This window comes from Antechinus flavipes, chromosome 2 (genome assembly GCF_016432865.1).
Source record: "Antechinus flavipes isolate AdamAnt ecotype Samford, QLD, Australia chromosome 2, AdamAnt_v2, whole genome shotgun sequence".
Lineage (NCBI taxonomy): Eukaryota > Metazoa > Chordata > Mammalia > Dasyuromorphia > Dasyuridae > Antechinus > Antechinus flavipes.
In genome coordinates this window covers 18,894,327-18,911,747 of record NC_067399.1, presented here as the reverse complement: position 1 = coordinate 18,911,747, position 17,421 = coordinate 18,894,327, and the positions used below count along the sequence as shown (strand labels likewise).

Genomic DNA, 17,421 nt, shown 5'->3' with positions numbered 1-17,421 from the left:
TACAATATTGTTGTCATGGTCTACAATGTTCCCCTGGTATTATTCATTTCAATTTGAATCATTTCTTATAAATCTTCTCATGTTTTTTTTTTTCCCAAAATAATCCTGTTCATCATTCCTTATAGGACAATAGTATACCATCTCAATCATATTCCATGACTTGTTCAGCCATTCTTTTATTGATAAGCACTCCTCAATTTCCAGTTCTTTGTTACTACAAGAAGAATTGCTAAATATAGTTTTTTCTTTGATCTTCTTCCTTCCTTCCTCCTCCTCTTCCTTCTCCTTCTTCTTCCTCCTCCTCCTCCTCTTCTTCCTCCTCCTCTTCCTTATCTTCCTCTTCCTCCTCCTCCTCCTCCTTCTTCTTTTATACAGACCTACCTAGCAATGATATTGTTAGGTCAAATGATATGCACAGTTTGAAAGTCCTTTGTGTATAGTTCTAATTGTTTTTTGGAATGTTTGGATCAGTTCACAACTCCATCAACAATGCATTAGTGTTTTAATTCTTTCACAATCTCTTTGGCATCTGCCACTTTCCTGTTCTGTCATATTACTAAATTTGATAGGTGTTATAAAGTTAATATGACTTTCTCTAATCAATAGTAACTTTGAGCATATTTTTATATAACTCTTGGTAGCTTTTAATTCTGCTTCTGAAAACTTCCTGTTTATATTCTTTGATCCTAAATTGGGGAATGGCTCTTAATATTTTAAAAATAAATTTAATTCAGTTCCCTATATGTCTAAGAAAATGAGGCCTTTATTAGAGAAACTTGTAAGTCCAATCCATCACCTTTCTGACACTGCCCTCTACCCACCTCCAGGGTTTTTTTTTTTTTTGTGCTTTCCTTCAAATTTTGACTGCATTGATTTTCTTTGTGCAAAACTTTTCTTAATTTCATGTAATTGATAGTATTCATTTTACTTCCAATGAGCTTCTCTATCTCTTGCTTGGTCACATCATTCTTTTCCATGGATCTGATAGGTAAATTTTTTAATGTTTCCCTGATTTTCTTATGCTATCACCCTTTATATCTTATGCCCATTTTGACTTTATCTTGTACACCTTATGAAATGTTTATTTATGCCTGTTTTCTGCCAAAATGTTTTCAATTTTTTTCCAGAAATTTTGAAACAGTAAGTTCTTACTCTTAAAATTTAGATATTTGATATGGATTTATTTCTTAGCCAATACTAAATTGGGCTTGGCCTAAGACCTATTGGTGGCTAATTAGAATCAGATTGGTTTTGGTTTAAGGCCTGGTCCTTAAGAAAGGAACATAGCCAGTAAACCACATACACACACATATGTTTTTATATAAAAGTATACAAATATTTATGTTTATATAAAAGGTAGACTGTGGACAAATAAACTGGGTATTTGTGAAACAAAATGCTCTACCAAAAATAACATGCCTTCTTCATTAATCTATAACCTTCTAAGGAACCAGTTATTGTTTGGAAGACTTCGTCAAAGTTCTCCCTTCATTGAATCCTTCATTGAAGTGGTTAGCTTGCTTTCTTAAACACCATCAAGCAGAAGCCTGTTCATCTTTCAAGGTCTCCTGCACTTGGCAACTCACTAAAGAAAGGAACAGTAAATTCTTAAACAAATTAATTCTTGAAACACCAATTAACTCTTGAAGCAAAAGTGAATATTCTTTTAAATGGCAAACTCCTTCACATGCAGGATTAGACTGATAAATATTTAACAATTAGCTCTCAAAAACATGTATGCAAAATAATATTTGCCAAGCAAAATGCTGAGCAAGGTTATTAATATTTTTTTCATTTCCTTCTTAAGTGTATATAATCAAAAAAGAAAGGAAGGAAGGGAGGGAGGGAGGAAGAGGGAAAAAAGGATAGAAGGAAGGAAGAAAAAAAGAAGGAAGGAAGGAAGGAAGAGAGAGAGGGAGGGAGGGAGGGAAGAAGGAAGAAAGGGAGGAAAGGAGGAAGAGAGGAAGGGAGGAAAAAAGGGAGGAAGGAAGGAACCTTTGGCTTATTTTGTTTACCAATATTGAGGTGTAAGCACTGACACTGAAAATTTAACAATTAATCCTGACAAACTAGTTTGAGCTGGCACCATCAAACTTTTGTATGTGTCATGATACAATATGAAAATACATTCTATTTAACAACGAGTTATTGAATCTTCCATGATAATGGAAGTAGTAAGAATTTGAGGTTCCATAGTAAAATCATCCCATTTCTCAGTCCACATTTGGATTGATTCCAGCTACCTTTTTTTTTTAAAGTCTACATTGGGAATATTAAACTTACAAATCCTCATCTATCTCCTGATTATTCAGAGAAAAACCATATCTTCAATTTAAGCAACAAGTATATATTAAGCTGGGCCTGGAATCAAGAAGATGAGTCTTTCTGAGTTCAAATGTGGTCTCAGATACTTCCTAGCTGTGTGAATATGGGTAACTTACTCTATGCCACTTTCCTCATCTGGGAAACGAGCTGGAAAAGGAAATAACAAATTACTCTAGCATTTTTGTGAAGAAAACCCTAAGTGGGATCACAAAGAGTGGTTCATGACTGGAAAATGGCTGTATAAGATATACTGTGTGCTTCACATAGTACCTGGCACATTGTAGGTACTTAATAACTGTTGATTGTTAGCTTAACTTAATTTTCAGATATAGGGTCCTTAGTGGATAAGTGCATTTTGGATATTCTTTCCTGTTACACTAGCAAAAATAGAGCAAATAGAAGCTCAAATAATAATAATAATAATAATACAAACACACAAGCATATATACCCACAAACATCTTGCATTTTGTATATGCCTGGGACAGTCATTAGTGTTGAAAAATACTACAAGTGTCTTGTTACTCTTTTTCCTGATATCCTGATCTCTCTCCTCCAGTTTGCCCAAGCTTCTCTCTTATCCTTTGGATTCCTGCAGTTTAGTAAGCTCCTTCTGAGCTTCCAGGTGATGGGTGATGGGAGCTCTGTCGTTCCTGGGTTGGCTTATTTTCTCTTACTCAAATGTTTATGCTCTTGTGCCACATGAGTATGAACTAGCATTTTCCCAGCAAAAGCTCAGAGCTCTACCTTCCTGTCAGACACAATCTCCCTGTTGCCACTTCTAGTTTCCAAGCCCAACAACATTGATTGCCTTTTTCAGATTGTCACTTAAAAGTTCAAAATTGATGTTTTCATCAATACTGTTTTCAGTTATTCTGAGTTGCCTTGTGGTTAACATAGAATTAAGGACCTTTCATTGTTCCTCCCTCCTCCCACAGGTACTTCTGGACAGCACTGATTTACCCTGGGGTAATTTAGGGCAAGTTATCATCTAGATTGGCAGTAGGATTACTCAATCATGAGATCAAAGAATCATAGATTACGATCCCCAAAAGATCCAATCCAAAGATCTTCTAGTCTAACATTCATACTTTATAGATGAAGAAACAGGGGCACAGAGGATTCATAAACTCTTAAGATCATAAATTTCAAGATGGACAGGATCTCAGAGATCATCTAATTCAACTCCTAATTTTGTAGAGAAGGAAATTGATCTCCTGGGAAGTTAAGCGAATTGGCAAAGATTTCAAAAGTGTAATTACATCCTTACCCTTCTATTAATGTTGTAACAAAGAGAAAATAGTGTATTATAATAGAAGGACTACCATCTCTAGTGTCACAGGACTGGATTTCAAATCCTCCCCCTGATGAATATTGCCTGTGTAAACTGAACTGATTACTTGACTGCCCTTAGTTCTGTTCCAACTTCTGTGAAATGAGGAAGTTGGACTAGAATAGGGACTTGTAATCTTGTGTGTATGTGTGTGTGCACCAAGGATAATCTCCCATTGGAAGACTGATGAAGCCTGATGAGCCTAGCCCCCAGGTCTTCATCTAGCCACATCACCCCCTACCTCCCTAGACAGTCCTTGCCATTCTCTAGAGATATAATCCAGCATTCTGTGAGCTCTTACTCTGAACAAAGTTCTCCACTTGGAATTAAGAGTATAATGACAAAAATCTGCTGATATGAGGTAGGAAGAAAGAAACATGAATTTATTAAGCACTTACTACGGGCCAGGCACTGCACTGGTTCCTCTGAATTCTAGGGTGTAAGAATCTCATATTTTAGGTTGGTACCTCATGTGTTTCTTATATCAAGACCTAAGAGTCTATAATCTTTTTTTTTTTTTGAGGTTGGGAGGTGGGAAGAATTCCTTAATTAGATTACTTTGTTGGTCCTGCTGCCCAACCCCTCCATCTGGCTCCCCCAATTTAGGATACCTGACAATTAGCCAGTTCTGTTAGGTTTAAATTTATCACTTCCTGTTCTGTGTCCCCAGGACCAAGATGACTTTGTGTCTGTCACGGATGAGGGATTTTAACCCATTTCAATTTGTAATTTGACCTAATTCAATAAACATTTTTTCAGCCTTCTTCCTTCATTCCCCCCCTGTCATGACTAAGGGCAAGTCTCAGTGCTAGGTACCAGAGATAGAAAAACATTAAACTACACAGGGAGCTGTGCACAATTAGAAAAATAACCTAAATATATAATTTTAAAATACTCTATGATTTGCAAAATACTTTCCATAGGGTCAATAATCTTTTTATAAACTGAACACTGTGCTAACTACTGAGTTTATAAAGACATACAAAAACAGGAGAGTAGAAACTTCTATTTTTGTTTTTGTACCCCTAGATATGTGCCAAGCATGGAATAAGAGATCAATGAAAGCTCTTTCAAGATTAATGTGTATAGATGATTTTTAAAATTTTAATAATAGATTTTTATTTTCAAAATATATGCAAAGAAAGTTTTCAATATTCACCCTTGCAAAACTTTGTGTTTCACTTTTTTCTCTCTCCCATCCCTTCACTTCCTCCCTTAGAAAACAAGTAATCCAAAATAGGTTGAACATGTGCAATTCTTCTAAATATTTTCACATTTATCATGCTGCATAAGAAAAATTAGATCAAAAAGGAAAAAAAAATGAGAAAGAAAAAAAGCAGGCAAACAAAAACAAAAAAGGTGAAAATACTTTGTTGTGATCAACATTCAGTCCCCATAATCCTCTTTCTGAGACAAATGGCTCTCTCCAATCTATTGGAACTTGTCTGAATCACCTCATTATTGAAATGAGTCAAATCTCAGAATTGATCATCACATAATCTTGTTGCTATGTATAATGTTCTGTTGATTCTACTTACTTCACTTAGCATCATTTTATATAAGTCTCTCCAGGCCTCTCTGAAATCATCTTGCTGGTAGTTTCTTACAGAACAATAATATTCTATAATATTCATATACCATAACTGATCCAGTCATTGTCCAATTGATGGGCATCACTTAGTTTCCAGTTCTTGCCAATACAAAAAGGGCCATCACAAACATTTTGGTCCATATGGGTCCTTTTCTCTTCTTTTTGATCTCTTTGGGTGTATAATTGATTTCTATGTTTCCTCCTCCTCTTCCTCTTCTTCCTCCTCCTTCTTGTTCTCATTCTCTCCTCATTCTCCTTCACCTCTTCCTCCTTCTTCTTTCTTCTTCCTCTTCTTCTTCCTCTCATCTTCCTCTTTCTTCACCTTCTTTTCCTCCTCCTTTTTCACCTTCTTCTCATCTTCCTCCATCTCTTCCTTTTCCTCCTTCTACTTCTCTTCCTCTTCCTCCTTTTTCTTCTGCTCCTTCTGTTTATCTTCCTTTTCCATCCTTTAGAGAACTATAATTCATCAATTCTATATTGCCAAGGTGAAAACTCCTTTCCTCAATGCAGAACTGTTGCTCCCTCTGGAACACGATCTTGGAGGGTCACCTTGGGAACACTAAGAGGTGGAGGACCATACAATAGCATGCCTCAGATGAAGGACTTGAATACAGTTTCTTCTAGTTTCATAGTCAAGATGGTAACTTCTATGCATCTTGTCATCAGTGTACACATAATTCTCTTCATTTTACGGATGAAAAAAAACTCAAAGAAGAAGGGGACATATCCAGATCTTATATAGATAGAATGATTTGAAACAACATTAAGACTCCAGATCAACTAATCTTTCCAGGAAATCAGACTTCTTTTCTAAAGAAGAGCATCTGAAAATGTCTACAAAAAAATTATTGGTTAATATGGAGTAGACTATGATGGAGAAAGAAACAAAGAGATTGTCCTTTCAGGAACAGAAGAGCCACAAACAGTCTCACTTTCTTGTAACCAAGGATAGTATAGGACAGTAAAAACAAATTTCTATTTTAAATCTGTTCGAGATATTTGGCCTGAAACAGGATACTTTACCACCCTAATTATCACTTTCCCCATTTGCAAAATGAAATAGCACTAAATGTTTTTCAGAGTGCCTTCTAAGTTTACATCTGCATGATCCTCAAAGGATAGCTGTATTAAAAAGGAGATACTAGGGTATGACCAGTAGTGAAACTTTTGGGAAAAGCTGGGATTTATTTGCTCCATTTCACCTGTGCCTTGTCTTTGATGTAGTGTTTGTTCTCGATGAAGATTTCTCCATCATGTTCTCAATATCTTGTATTTATACTTTGAATTCTCATTGGGGTCAATTTTTTCACTGTGTCCTGAAAAGTGTAGATTTCTCCATTTAGTCTGAAAATCAAAGACTTTTTTATTCTGTTTTCAAAATTGTAGATTTTTTTTCCCATTATGTCGTGAAGATTGTAGAAATCTTCATTATTTTCTGTACATTGTAGATTTCTCCCTCAGATTTCTCAGTGTTGGAGAACTGTAGTCTCGTTGTTTTCTTAATGTTATAGATTTATTCATTTTGTCCTCCACTTGTAGACTTCTTCATCATGTTATCAGTGTCTGAAGTCTCTGCTTTATATTCTTAACATTACAGATATTTCCATTGTGACGGGCATACTGGTCGCACTCTCCATCATAGTTATCATTGCTGCAATTATAGTTCGACATCAGAGCACAGCTAAGAGGAAAAAAGTTCAGAGGTAAGTTTGCTTCCCTTATGCAGAGATTCTCATTCCAGTTTTATGATTTTCTGAAAGGTTATCTAAATGGAGAGAAGACCCACAACTCTCACAGAAAAAAAAGTATTATTTTATTTTTAATAATAAAGAAATGTGCTCAAAAGTATTGAGTATTGGAGGAGGAAGAAAATATGACAAAATCAAACCATGGTAGCAAAACAACTTCCAAAAGACTTGTTCTACATAAAGCATTATTCTATATAAAGAGGAAAATAATCTTACTGAAAGAGCTGGCAGTGTAAATACAGCATTTTATTATTTATGTTATTTTCCACAGTTATTACCTTACTTGATTCTCAGAACAGTTCTTCAAGAGAGTAGTAGTCCAAGTACTAGAATCCCAACTTCATAGCGAAGGAAAGTAAGGCACAGAGATACTAAGTGATATAAAAATTTCGATTATATCTTCCTAAGGAGCAAATAATTATAGTTAAAATAATAAAATGTTTTATGCCTCTATGAATTTTACTTATTTCCCCCAACAGGTCTGAGAGGTAGACAGGATTAATGTTATTATCATTATTTTACAGAGGAGAAAAGTAAAGGAAAGATATTAAATGACTTTCAAGGATGGTCAGGTCTTGGTGACAGAAAAATCAAACAGCCTTAGACACTTTCGACTTAGATTGCTTATTGGCATTCTTACCATTTTCTTTATTTAGTTATACCTGGACATCAGAGTGACAGAACACAGGAAAGCTTTCCAAATGTGAATTGTGTACTGGAAAGAGGTGATGTGGAGTAGTGGGTAGAAAGTTGGACTTAAAATCAGGAAAAACTGGATCCAAGTTCCATCTCTTAAACTCCTAGCTCTGAGTCCAAGGACATCATTTAATTTAATTTAAGCAACTAAGACTTGTGTTACAGAGAAGGCCCTCATCTTTAATTTCCTTATACCAATAATAGTTTTATAAAATATTTTATGAATATTCATTTTATCCTTACAACTTTGAAAGGTAAGTGCTATTATTAGCCTTTTTGCCAATAAGGAAACTGAGTTAGATTGTGGTTAAGTGACTTGCTCAGAGTCATACACCTAGTTAGTGTCTAAGGCTGGATTTGAATTTAGGTCCCCCTAACTCCAGATCCATCTATGCACTGTATCATCTAACTCACTCTACCAGTGAAATTTCTGTCAATGAAATCATAAGCCAATTCTTACTTCCTATGTACCAGGCATCTTGCCAGTTAGTGGAGATATATAATTAGAAAGAGAAACTGGTCCTGGCCTCCAGGATCTCAAATTCTGAGAATTATTGTACATAAATTCTATTATGTACAATTGTTGTTGAAGGTTGAATAACAGACTACTTTTAACCCTAGCCAATCCTGCCCCACCTCAGGCTCCAAATCAAGGCAATGGAAATCAAAGAGACAACGGGATTTACAGAGTACTCATTCCCATGAGGTAAGCCATCAACTGTATTACAATTCCGTTGTCCTTCCCCAATTTTCTCCCCTTCATAGTTCCTCAGCCCTGCCTCTTCCCTCCTTGGCCATCTTTTATCCAAATCAGGAATCAATAAAAACATTATTGTTAAGCATACATTTACATATGTAGTATATGAAAGTATATGTATATGTGTATATATGTGTGTGTATATGTGTGTATACATATATAACTATAGAAGGACTATGGTAAGAGGAAAAATAGAAGCTGAAGACAGACCCAACCTGTTAAAAGGCTAAAAAGACAGAGGAGAGCTGATGCTTAGGTTGGGTGATCATGGATAGCTTCCTGAAGGAAATGGCATTGCCATTATCTTTTAAGGATTAAAAAGATTTTTAATGAGTAAGGCTGTGAGAAAATATTCCAGGCAGGAAGAATAACATGATCAAAGGCACACAGATAGGAAAACATAGATTAGTTTAGCTAAGATATAGGGCTCATAAAGAGAAATAGGGGGAATGAATTGGAGCAAGACTTTTGTTGGCAGTGAGCATAAAGTGAAGGTTTTGGATTCTATTATACAGGTACTAGGGAGCTAGTGAAGTGTGCCTTCAGGACACTTGGAATCTAATTTGGAGATATAATTCACATAAGACAATCATTGATCAAATATTGATCAAAATAATTTTTGATCTAGGGAGTTACAGGGATGATGAGTAGAACCATTCAGTAGTCCATCATTATTTCCTTTCCAGAACCAATAGTATTATTAACATGATTACTGTTCTCAATATTAGAGTAAGAAACAGGTGGAGAAAGGCATTCATGGTATTATCCTAGATGTCAATATGTGATTTATGATTTATTATTTAAATAAAATAAAATTATGATATTGTGTTTGAGCATTAGAGGATCCAGGAGACTGGTGTTAAATATTCCTGAGAGAGAGAGAATGAGAAGGGAAAAGAGAGAGAGAGAGAGAGAGAGAGAGAGAAAGAGAGAAGTGGGGGAGAGAGGGGAAAAGAAGAAAGAAGGAAGGGAGAAACAAAGAAAGGAAAGAAAGAAAAAAGAAAGAAGGAAAGGAAGAAAAGAAAGAAATGAAGAAAGAGAAGGAAGGAAGGAGGGAGAGGGGAGGGAAGGAAGGAGGAAGGGAGGAAGAAAGGAGGGAAGGAAGGAAGGAAGGAAGCTGGTTTTTGCTATGAGGGATTTTTTTGAAATTTGTATTTGTATAATAAGCTCCTGACACAGAGAAGTAATTTTAATAATTACTTGTAGATAAATTATTGCAAATAGCTTGACTAATTACTATGAATTATAAGTTGATCTCAGAATCTTTTTTGGTCCTGGAGCTTTCAAGATTTTCCAGTGTTGCTTCTGAAAGAGTAGGACATTCATCTGCATGTAATAGATTTTTATGGTTTCCTTTTGTTGACATGCAATTTTCTAAAAAAATTTAGATGGGTCCAATCAGTCCAACTATGACTACACCTTCAATGGAAAGTAATACTCCACCACTTTCTCTTGTAAGTATAACAAAATTTCTTCTTTCCCTTTTTGCTCAACTTTTTTTTTTCTAATTTCCCTAATATTATTCTCAGACCTATTTATGTACTTTTTTCTCAGCCTTTACATTGTAAGTTCTTTGACTATTTCCAAAATTTCATGTCTCATCCCTTGAGTCCATCACTTCTTTATCAGGAGAGAGACAGCCTAAAGGCATAAATTTTCAAGTAAAGTCTGGATATCTATGAAAGTACTGACACCTTGAGCTTTGAAGTATAACTGAGATCACATTGGAAGCTATCCTTTTTTTTTGGGGGGGGGGAACAAAACTACTTGGAAGACTCATGGTCTTCATTCAATATGGTCAAATTGGTAGTTACATCCTTTAACTAACAAACTCTTCTCTTTCTCTAGCTAATTATAAAGCCAAATTTTCCACCACCTTTGATTCCTACAACTAGATCCTCATTTGTCCCCCGAGTAAGTAACTAACCAAGTGATTCTGCATGATTCCTCTTCTGAGGGCCACATGAAGGTTTATTCCAAACTTAGAATAAGAGCACTGTTTCCTTCTCTACATGCACTTCCCACATTTTAGTATGCATTGTGCTTAGCTATGTTATGCATGTCCTGGCTGTCCCTATAATTATTATAAAGAGAAGAACCATAGGAAAACAAAGCTTCAAAGTTGGAGGAAGCTTCAGTGACCCCCCTAAAACAATGATCAAAGGAATCCCCACTATAACATATGTGAAGAGTAGTTTGACTTCTGCTCAAAGACTCCCAAGAGTGACAGACCATCTCTCACAGTGACCCATTTCACTTTTGGATAGCTCTGGTCATGGAGATGGCTAGTTCAGTGCTGGGTCTAGAATCAGAAATTAGGAAGACCTGAGTTCAGATCTTGTCTCAGGAAATGGCTGTGTGACCCTGGACAAGCCAATTAATATGTTTGCCTAATTCCATTCTAATCCCCTTTCCAAGAAAACTCCATGTACAGTGTTAACTTGATACAGTTCAGGACTTAGGACTGAGCAACATCAAAAGTCATTATGGGTTTTTTCCTGACTCCAAGCCTAAATTATCCCATTTGTAATTCCACCCATTGCATGTGGTCCTACCTTGTGTGTCCAAACAGAACAAATTGAATCCTTCTTCCATGTGCTGCTGCTATTGTTATACAATCATTTTTAATCCTCACTTTTTATGACCCCATTCGGGGTGTTATGGCAAAGATACTGGAATAGTTTGCATTTCTTAATTCATGATCCCATTTTATTGATGAGAAAAATGTAGTTGAGGGGGAATAGGTGACTTTCTTAGGGAGCACTGGTAATTAATATGGTTGGAGGAGAGAAGGGTTTGACTCTGGGTCTCTAAATTCAGAGTCAACATTCTCTGCATTCACTCGAGACAGTATTTGTCCTGAGAAGAGACCTAGATTTGAACTGATCACCTGTGTGGTTCTTCTCCTGTCTAATTTTCCCAGTAATGAAAAAGTTTGGACTAGATTATGTTTAGGGGGCTTGCCATCTTAATTTACAAGCTTTTTGAAAAAAAAATCACTTTTTCTTCTGTATTGGATTCAACTCTCTCCATCCTCTGATAATTTTGAATAACCACAACTGTAATAATGGTCAACACAGTTTTACGTGGGCTCCAGGGAACACCTCTATAATGTTGTCACATTTGTAGTCTAAAGTCTGCAGTAAAAGGTGCATTTTACAGATGATGAAACACATGCTCAAAGAGATTGAGTTTTTTATTCAGGATCACATGTACAGACCAGAACTCTGGAAAAGTATACTTGAAACAAGGATATTTACAACAAGGTGTTAACTCAGTGTAATTGATGAGATTATGGTTCTCTAGTTCACATATACTTAGTACTTAGTATGGTGATGTAGTGGTTTTCTAGTTCATACATACTCAGTATGCTGTAATGATATAATTGTAATAGGATATTTAAGGGCTGAGAGAACTGGGGACACAGTCAGTCAGACTCGGACAGACACACACTGTGACAGACACAGACTGTGAAGGAGACAATAAAGTTTTTAGATTCTAGTCCTGACCATCCTCATGGTGACTATCCTGCTGAGACCAAGGCCGGTCCAGAAGACTTCCAGAAAGCTAGTCCAGACATTACAGTCACACAGTCAAGAACTTGTCAGAAATGATATTTGAACCATATTTTCTTGATCTTGAGTTTAGCATGCTCTTCACTTGGCCAACTCCCTCTCTGTTTTTCTGAGATTCCCTAGTGGACTTTAGCTTTAAATCTCTATTCTTCTTCTCATGGATTTTATTGGTGATATGAATCTTGTCTCTTTCCTTATAAGTAAGGAAAGGATTACAAAATATAGTATGCAAAGTGAATCAGTGATACTGACTACCATTTTTCTTATAAGGATCTCAGGTTTATTAATTTCTATTTAAAACATTCACATGATAATTACTTATTATATTCATGCCAAAGCCTTATCTTTTTTAGGGCACAAATCCCAAAGTTTGAATCACCTGCACAAGGATGGATGAACAATCCAGAAGATAAGACAGGAATCTGGATGGAAGAAAAGACCTTCATTTTTCAAGACCGATATTCTGGTGGATCTTAGTAGATTAGATATTCAATCTTCAAGAGTAACATGCCCTTATGGAACAATGGTGGGATTGTCATGATGCTCCACAGTGATACCTTTTGGTAAAAAAAAAAAAAACTAGGGCAAAAAAGAAGAACCTGGCATAGAGTGAACTGCTGATTTAAGGGACTGGCTGGCTTCCTGGCCCACAAGAGATGGGAGAGGGTGATAATACTCAAAGCTTGAATGAAAAGTTAGGAATGGAGAATGAACCTGTGATTTCATTAGTATAGGGAACTCCTAGGTGAGTAAATTCCCTTCATTAACCAGGTGAGCATTTTTTTTTCTGCCAAAGAAAATCTTAAAGAGTTTCCTAGATTGACGCACACCTAACACTTTATACCAACATAAGATTGAAATGGATTCATGATTTAGCCTCAAAGAGTGATATTTTAAGCAAATTAGAAGAACAAAGGATAGTTTTTCTCTCAGATCTATGGAGAAGGAAGAAATCTGTGGTCAAAGAAGAATCTGAGTACATCACTGAATACAAAGTGGATAATTTTGATTATATTAAGTTAAACAGGTTTTGTACAAACAAAACCAATGCAGACAAAATTAGAAGGGACTCAATAAACTGGGAAAATATTTATATTCAAGGGTTGCGATAAAGGACTCAGATTTATAAAAATTCAAGTTATTCTCCAATTGATAAGGATATGACAGTCAAAGGATATGAACAGGCAATTTTCAGATGAAGAAATTAAAACCATTTCTAGTCATATGAGAGGTTTTCTAAATCATTATTGATCAGAGAAATGCAAATTAAGACAACTCTGAGGTACCACTACACATCTCTCAGATTGGTTAAGATGGCAGGAAAAAGATAATAACAAATGTGGGAAAATTGGGACATGAATATATTGTTGGTGGAAATGTGAACCGATCCAACCATTCTGGAGAGCAATTTGGAACTATGCCCAAAAGGCTCTCAAACTGTCCATACTCTTTGATCCTGCAGTATTTCTATTGGGTTTGTAACCTAAAGAGATAATAAAGAAGGGAAAGGCACCCACATATGCAAAAATTTTGTGGCAGCCCTTTTTGTAGGCAAGAAACTGGAAACTGAATGGATGCCCATCAATTGGAGAATGGCTGAATAAATTACAGTATATGAATGTTATGGAATGTTATTGTTCTATAAGTAATGACCAGCAGGATGATTTCAGAGAGGCCTGGAGAGATTTACATGAACTGATGTTAAGTGAAATGAGCAGAACCAGAAGATGATTAAACACTACAATAGCTAGATTATACGATGATCAATTCTGATGGACATGGCTCTTGTCAACAATGAGGTGATTCAGACCAGTTCCAATGGTCTTGTGATAAAGAAAGCCATTTGATCCGAGAGAGAGGATGTAGGAACTGAATGTGGACCACAACATAGTATTTTTACTCTTTTTGTTGTTATTTGCTTGTATTTTGTTTTCTTTCTCATTTTTCCCCTTTTGGATCTGATTTTTTCTTGTGTAGCATGCTATTTGTGGAAAAATGTATAGAGGAATTGCATATGTTTAACGTATATTGGATCAGTTGCTGACAGGGTGAGGTGGGAAAGAGAGGGAAAAATTAGAACATAGGATTTTGTAGGGATGAATGTCAAAAATTATCCATGTATATATTTTGAAAATAAAAAGCTATAATTTAACAAAAGAGTTTCCTAGAACACAGAACTTATGTAATTTATCCAGGATCACATAGCCTAGGTGTTTCAGAAGAGGAACTTGAATACACATCAAGGACAGATCTCTCTCCACTATACATTGCTGAATGTAAAAAAAAGCATAACCAAAAAATATCTCTGTCGTCCTTGATGGTGACTTCTGCATATTGCTCCCTAACGAGTCAAATGAACTGGGAGGGCTAGCCCGTGGTTAAAGATGACATTTGCAATCTTGACAGAAAGCCAATGTTTCAGACCCGGTGATGTCATAAACACTGTCAGATATTATCTTTTCCCATAGAAAAAAGTGAGGAAGCCCCTTTAGTTTGACACCCTCACTTTGGAGGGGAGAATACTAAAATCCAGAAAGTTTAATGGATTTGTACCTCCAATCTCTACCTCAAAGGCTTCCTCCAAAGCTCAGCTCAGGTGCTACTTACTACATTAGGCCTTCTTCAACCTTTTCTTATTGGTGCCTTCTCTCCCTTGAAATGGTTGTATTTGTTGTTATATACTTTATATTTTCTTTTCCTTGTATGATTTCCCTTTAGTGAAGTGTAAACACCCAAGGACATGAACTGTTTCTCTTTTTGACTTTGTATTCTGAGCCCTGACATGATATCTGTTTCATAATAGGCACTTCATAAATGCTTTATTGAATTGAACTGAATTGACTTGAGACAATTGACCAGAGTAAGCTTAGAGAGCAATGGGAAGAATAAGTTTCAAGCTTATGCCTTCTGATGCCATATTCAATCCTTTTCCCATAAATCTATGTTGTCTCTCAATACTCATGTATACCCAAGAGTGTAGAATCAACAGTTCATTAAATCAGCTTTCCCTTCAATTAATGTGAATGAGTGAGATTTTATGTTATAATTCTAAGTTTCAATACTATGAATAATGATCACATTTTATATGAAATGATGGGTATGAAAATTTACAGGAGAATAAGCTGTTAATGCCCCAATAGTCAAAGATTTTTTCTGGTGCTAGATTTAGTTTCAAAGCATTTGCTTTTGTTATCTTGATGAATGGCAGTTTTTCAAACCCCAATGAATATTTTTTTTCTATACCTAAATCTAATAATTAGTTATAGAAAATGATGAAGGTTGGGGAAGGGCAAAGTATCCTGCTCTAGCTCTTTCCAGCCCACAGGAGGAGGTGGCTATTTAGATAAGTGGGACAATCTGTGAGGGGAGTAGACTTGGGTCTTTCCCCCCTGTCAGGGACCAACATGTGGCAGTGAATATCCTAAGCTCTTGCTTCTTTATTTTCATACTGTTCTGTTTTTAAGTGAAAGAAATTGAAGATGTAATCTTATCAGTTTTGAAAAGCCAAGAGAATAAGCCCATCATGCTCCTGAGGTTGTGCTGGGATTTGTTAAATGTTGAAATCTGAGGTCCTAAGCAAACTACCCAGATGATTAGTAAAAGATATGAAGGACCATATATCCATCTTTTCACATTTGAAAATTAATTTGTCTGAATTCTATGTAGGAACTATTTTAAGCCCACTGTCCCCAGACAGGAATATGTTTCCCCAAACTCCAGGCACTGGGGATTCGATTATATTTCCTTATTTTTCAGTTATGTCCAACTCTTCATGAACATATTTGTTTTGTTGTTGTTGTTATTATTGTTGCTTAGTTTTGTTTTGGGGTCTGTTGTTGGGATTTTTGGGCAAGAATACTGGAGCAGTTTGTTATTTCTTTTTCCAGTTTAGTTTATACATGAGGAAATTGAGGCAAACATAGCCAAGTGACTTGCTCAGGGTCAGAAAGCTAAGTGTTTGTGCCTACATTTGAACTCAGAAAGATTAGTCTTCTTGACTTCAGGTCCAGCACTCTATCCACTATGTCACTTTCATTTCTTGCTATATTTCTTCAATAAACATCCCTTTGTTAAAACTAAGATGTGAAGTGAGACCAATGCACAGATTCAGGGACAGGGAATAAGTGACAGAGACTATGAGGTTCTTACATACCTTTAATACATATTCATGTATATTACCATTGTTTGTGAATAAGTATTAATGTATATAATTATTGTACTACATAAGACTGTTAAAATGTTAAATATAAGCTATTAATAAATAATTAGTAGTAAGAAGACTACTATTGCTGTTGCTATTCACTAGTCAAATCAGTAAGTATTTATAAAGCACTTAGTAAGTGTGAAGCACTGTGTTAAGCATCATGGATTTAAAAAAAAAAAAGAAAAGGAATATAGTGCTTCTCCTCAAGGATCTCATAGTGTAATGAGGGAAAGAACATGGAAAATCAGGTATATAAAAGATATATATTGAATAGATGTAAGGTCATTTTTAGAAAAAAAAAACAAAATATAGACTCTGAGATTGTGGGATGGGGAAAGTGTTTTGCAGAAGGAAGAATTGGAGTTGAGTCCTGAGAGAGGCTGGGGAAGGCAGGAGGTGATAAAGGATTCTGGGAAATGGAAACAGTGAAAGGGCATGGAGTTTTCATCTGTTTTCAGATTCTCTCTAAGGAAGAAACTCTAATAGCAGGAGGTATAAAGTTTTCTTATCCCATGAGAGAATGACCCTGGAGATAACCCAGTAGGACATTGACATTTAACGGAGGTGGGATATCGAGGCAGGACATGATGTAGAAATGATGATTTGTATGATTTTCAGAAATCTATGAAGAAGTAGGGATTCCAACTCTGTGAGGGTAGGACTGATGCCCTTGGATGATTTTAACAATAATAATGATGATGGTAGTTATAATAAGTAGAATTTATATATTCTTTTGTAATTTGCAAAGCATTTAAAAAATGTTAGCTCATTTGATATTTGCCTACCAGGAAGTTGTAGCTATTAGCATCCACATTTTACAGATGAGGAAACAGACAAAAAGAGGTTTAAGTAACTTGTCCAATCTCACACAGTTAGGAGATTTGATCTGAACTCAAATCTTCTGATTTCTAGTCCAGAAGTGCATCGATTATACTGCCCAGCTTCCTTCTTAGGAGTCCAGGAAGCGGACAGGGAAATGGGACAATCAAGTCCTGGGGCCCTTTTGAATCTTTTTGACAAAATCTTGAACCTGTCACAGGAAGTAAGAAGGGTTGGCCCCTGTTGGGGGAAACCATGGTATCTGTTAGTTCTATTGTAAGGGATACTATGAGTTATCTAAAAGAGCTCTCCACATGTAGCTGAATATTTATGGTTAACTTATTTTCTGTGATTAGTTCTGTAAAATACCAACTT

General features: G+C 35.9%; 1 protein-coding gene across 1 annotated transcript in view; it reads left to right on the top strand.

The window, feature by feature from the left end:
- The window catches only part of ADAM28 (ADAM metallopeptidase domain 28), an 83,852-nt gene extending 67,318 nt beyond the window's left edge, over positions 1-16,534 (top strand). The window contains exons 20-23 of the mRNA XM_051973506.1: positions 6,845-6,950; positions 8,313-8,397; positions 9,837-9,902; positions 12,377-16,534. Of these exons, the coding sequence (XP_051829466.1) occupies positions 6,845-6,950; positions 8,313-8,397; positions 9,837-9,902; positions 12,377-12,397 (278 nt within the window). The 3' untranslated portion in view covers positions 12,398-16,534. The remainder of the gene's footprint in view (positions 1-6,844; positions 6,951-8,312; positions 8,398-9,836; positions 9,903-12,376) is intronic.
- Positions 16,535-17,421: the final 887 nt, after the last annotated feature.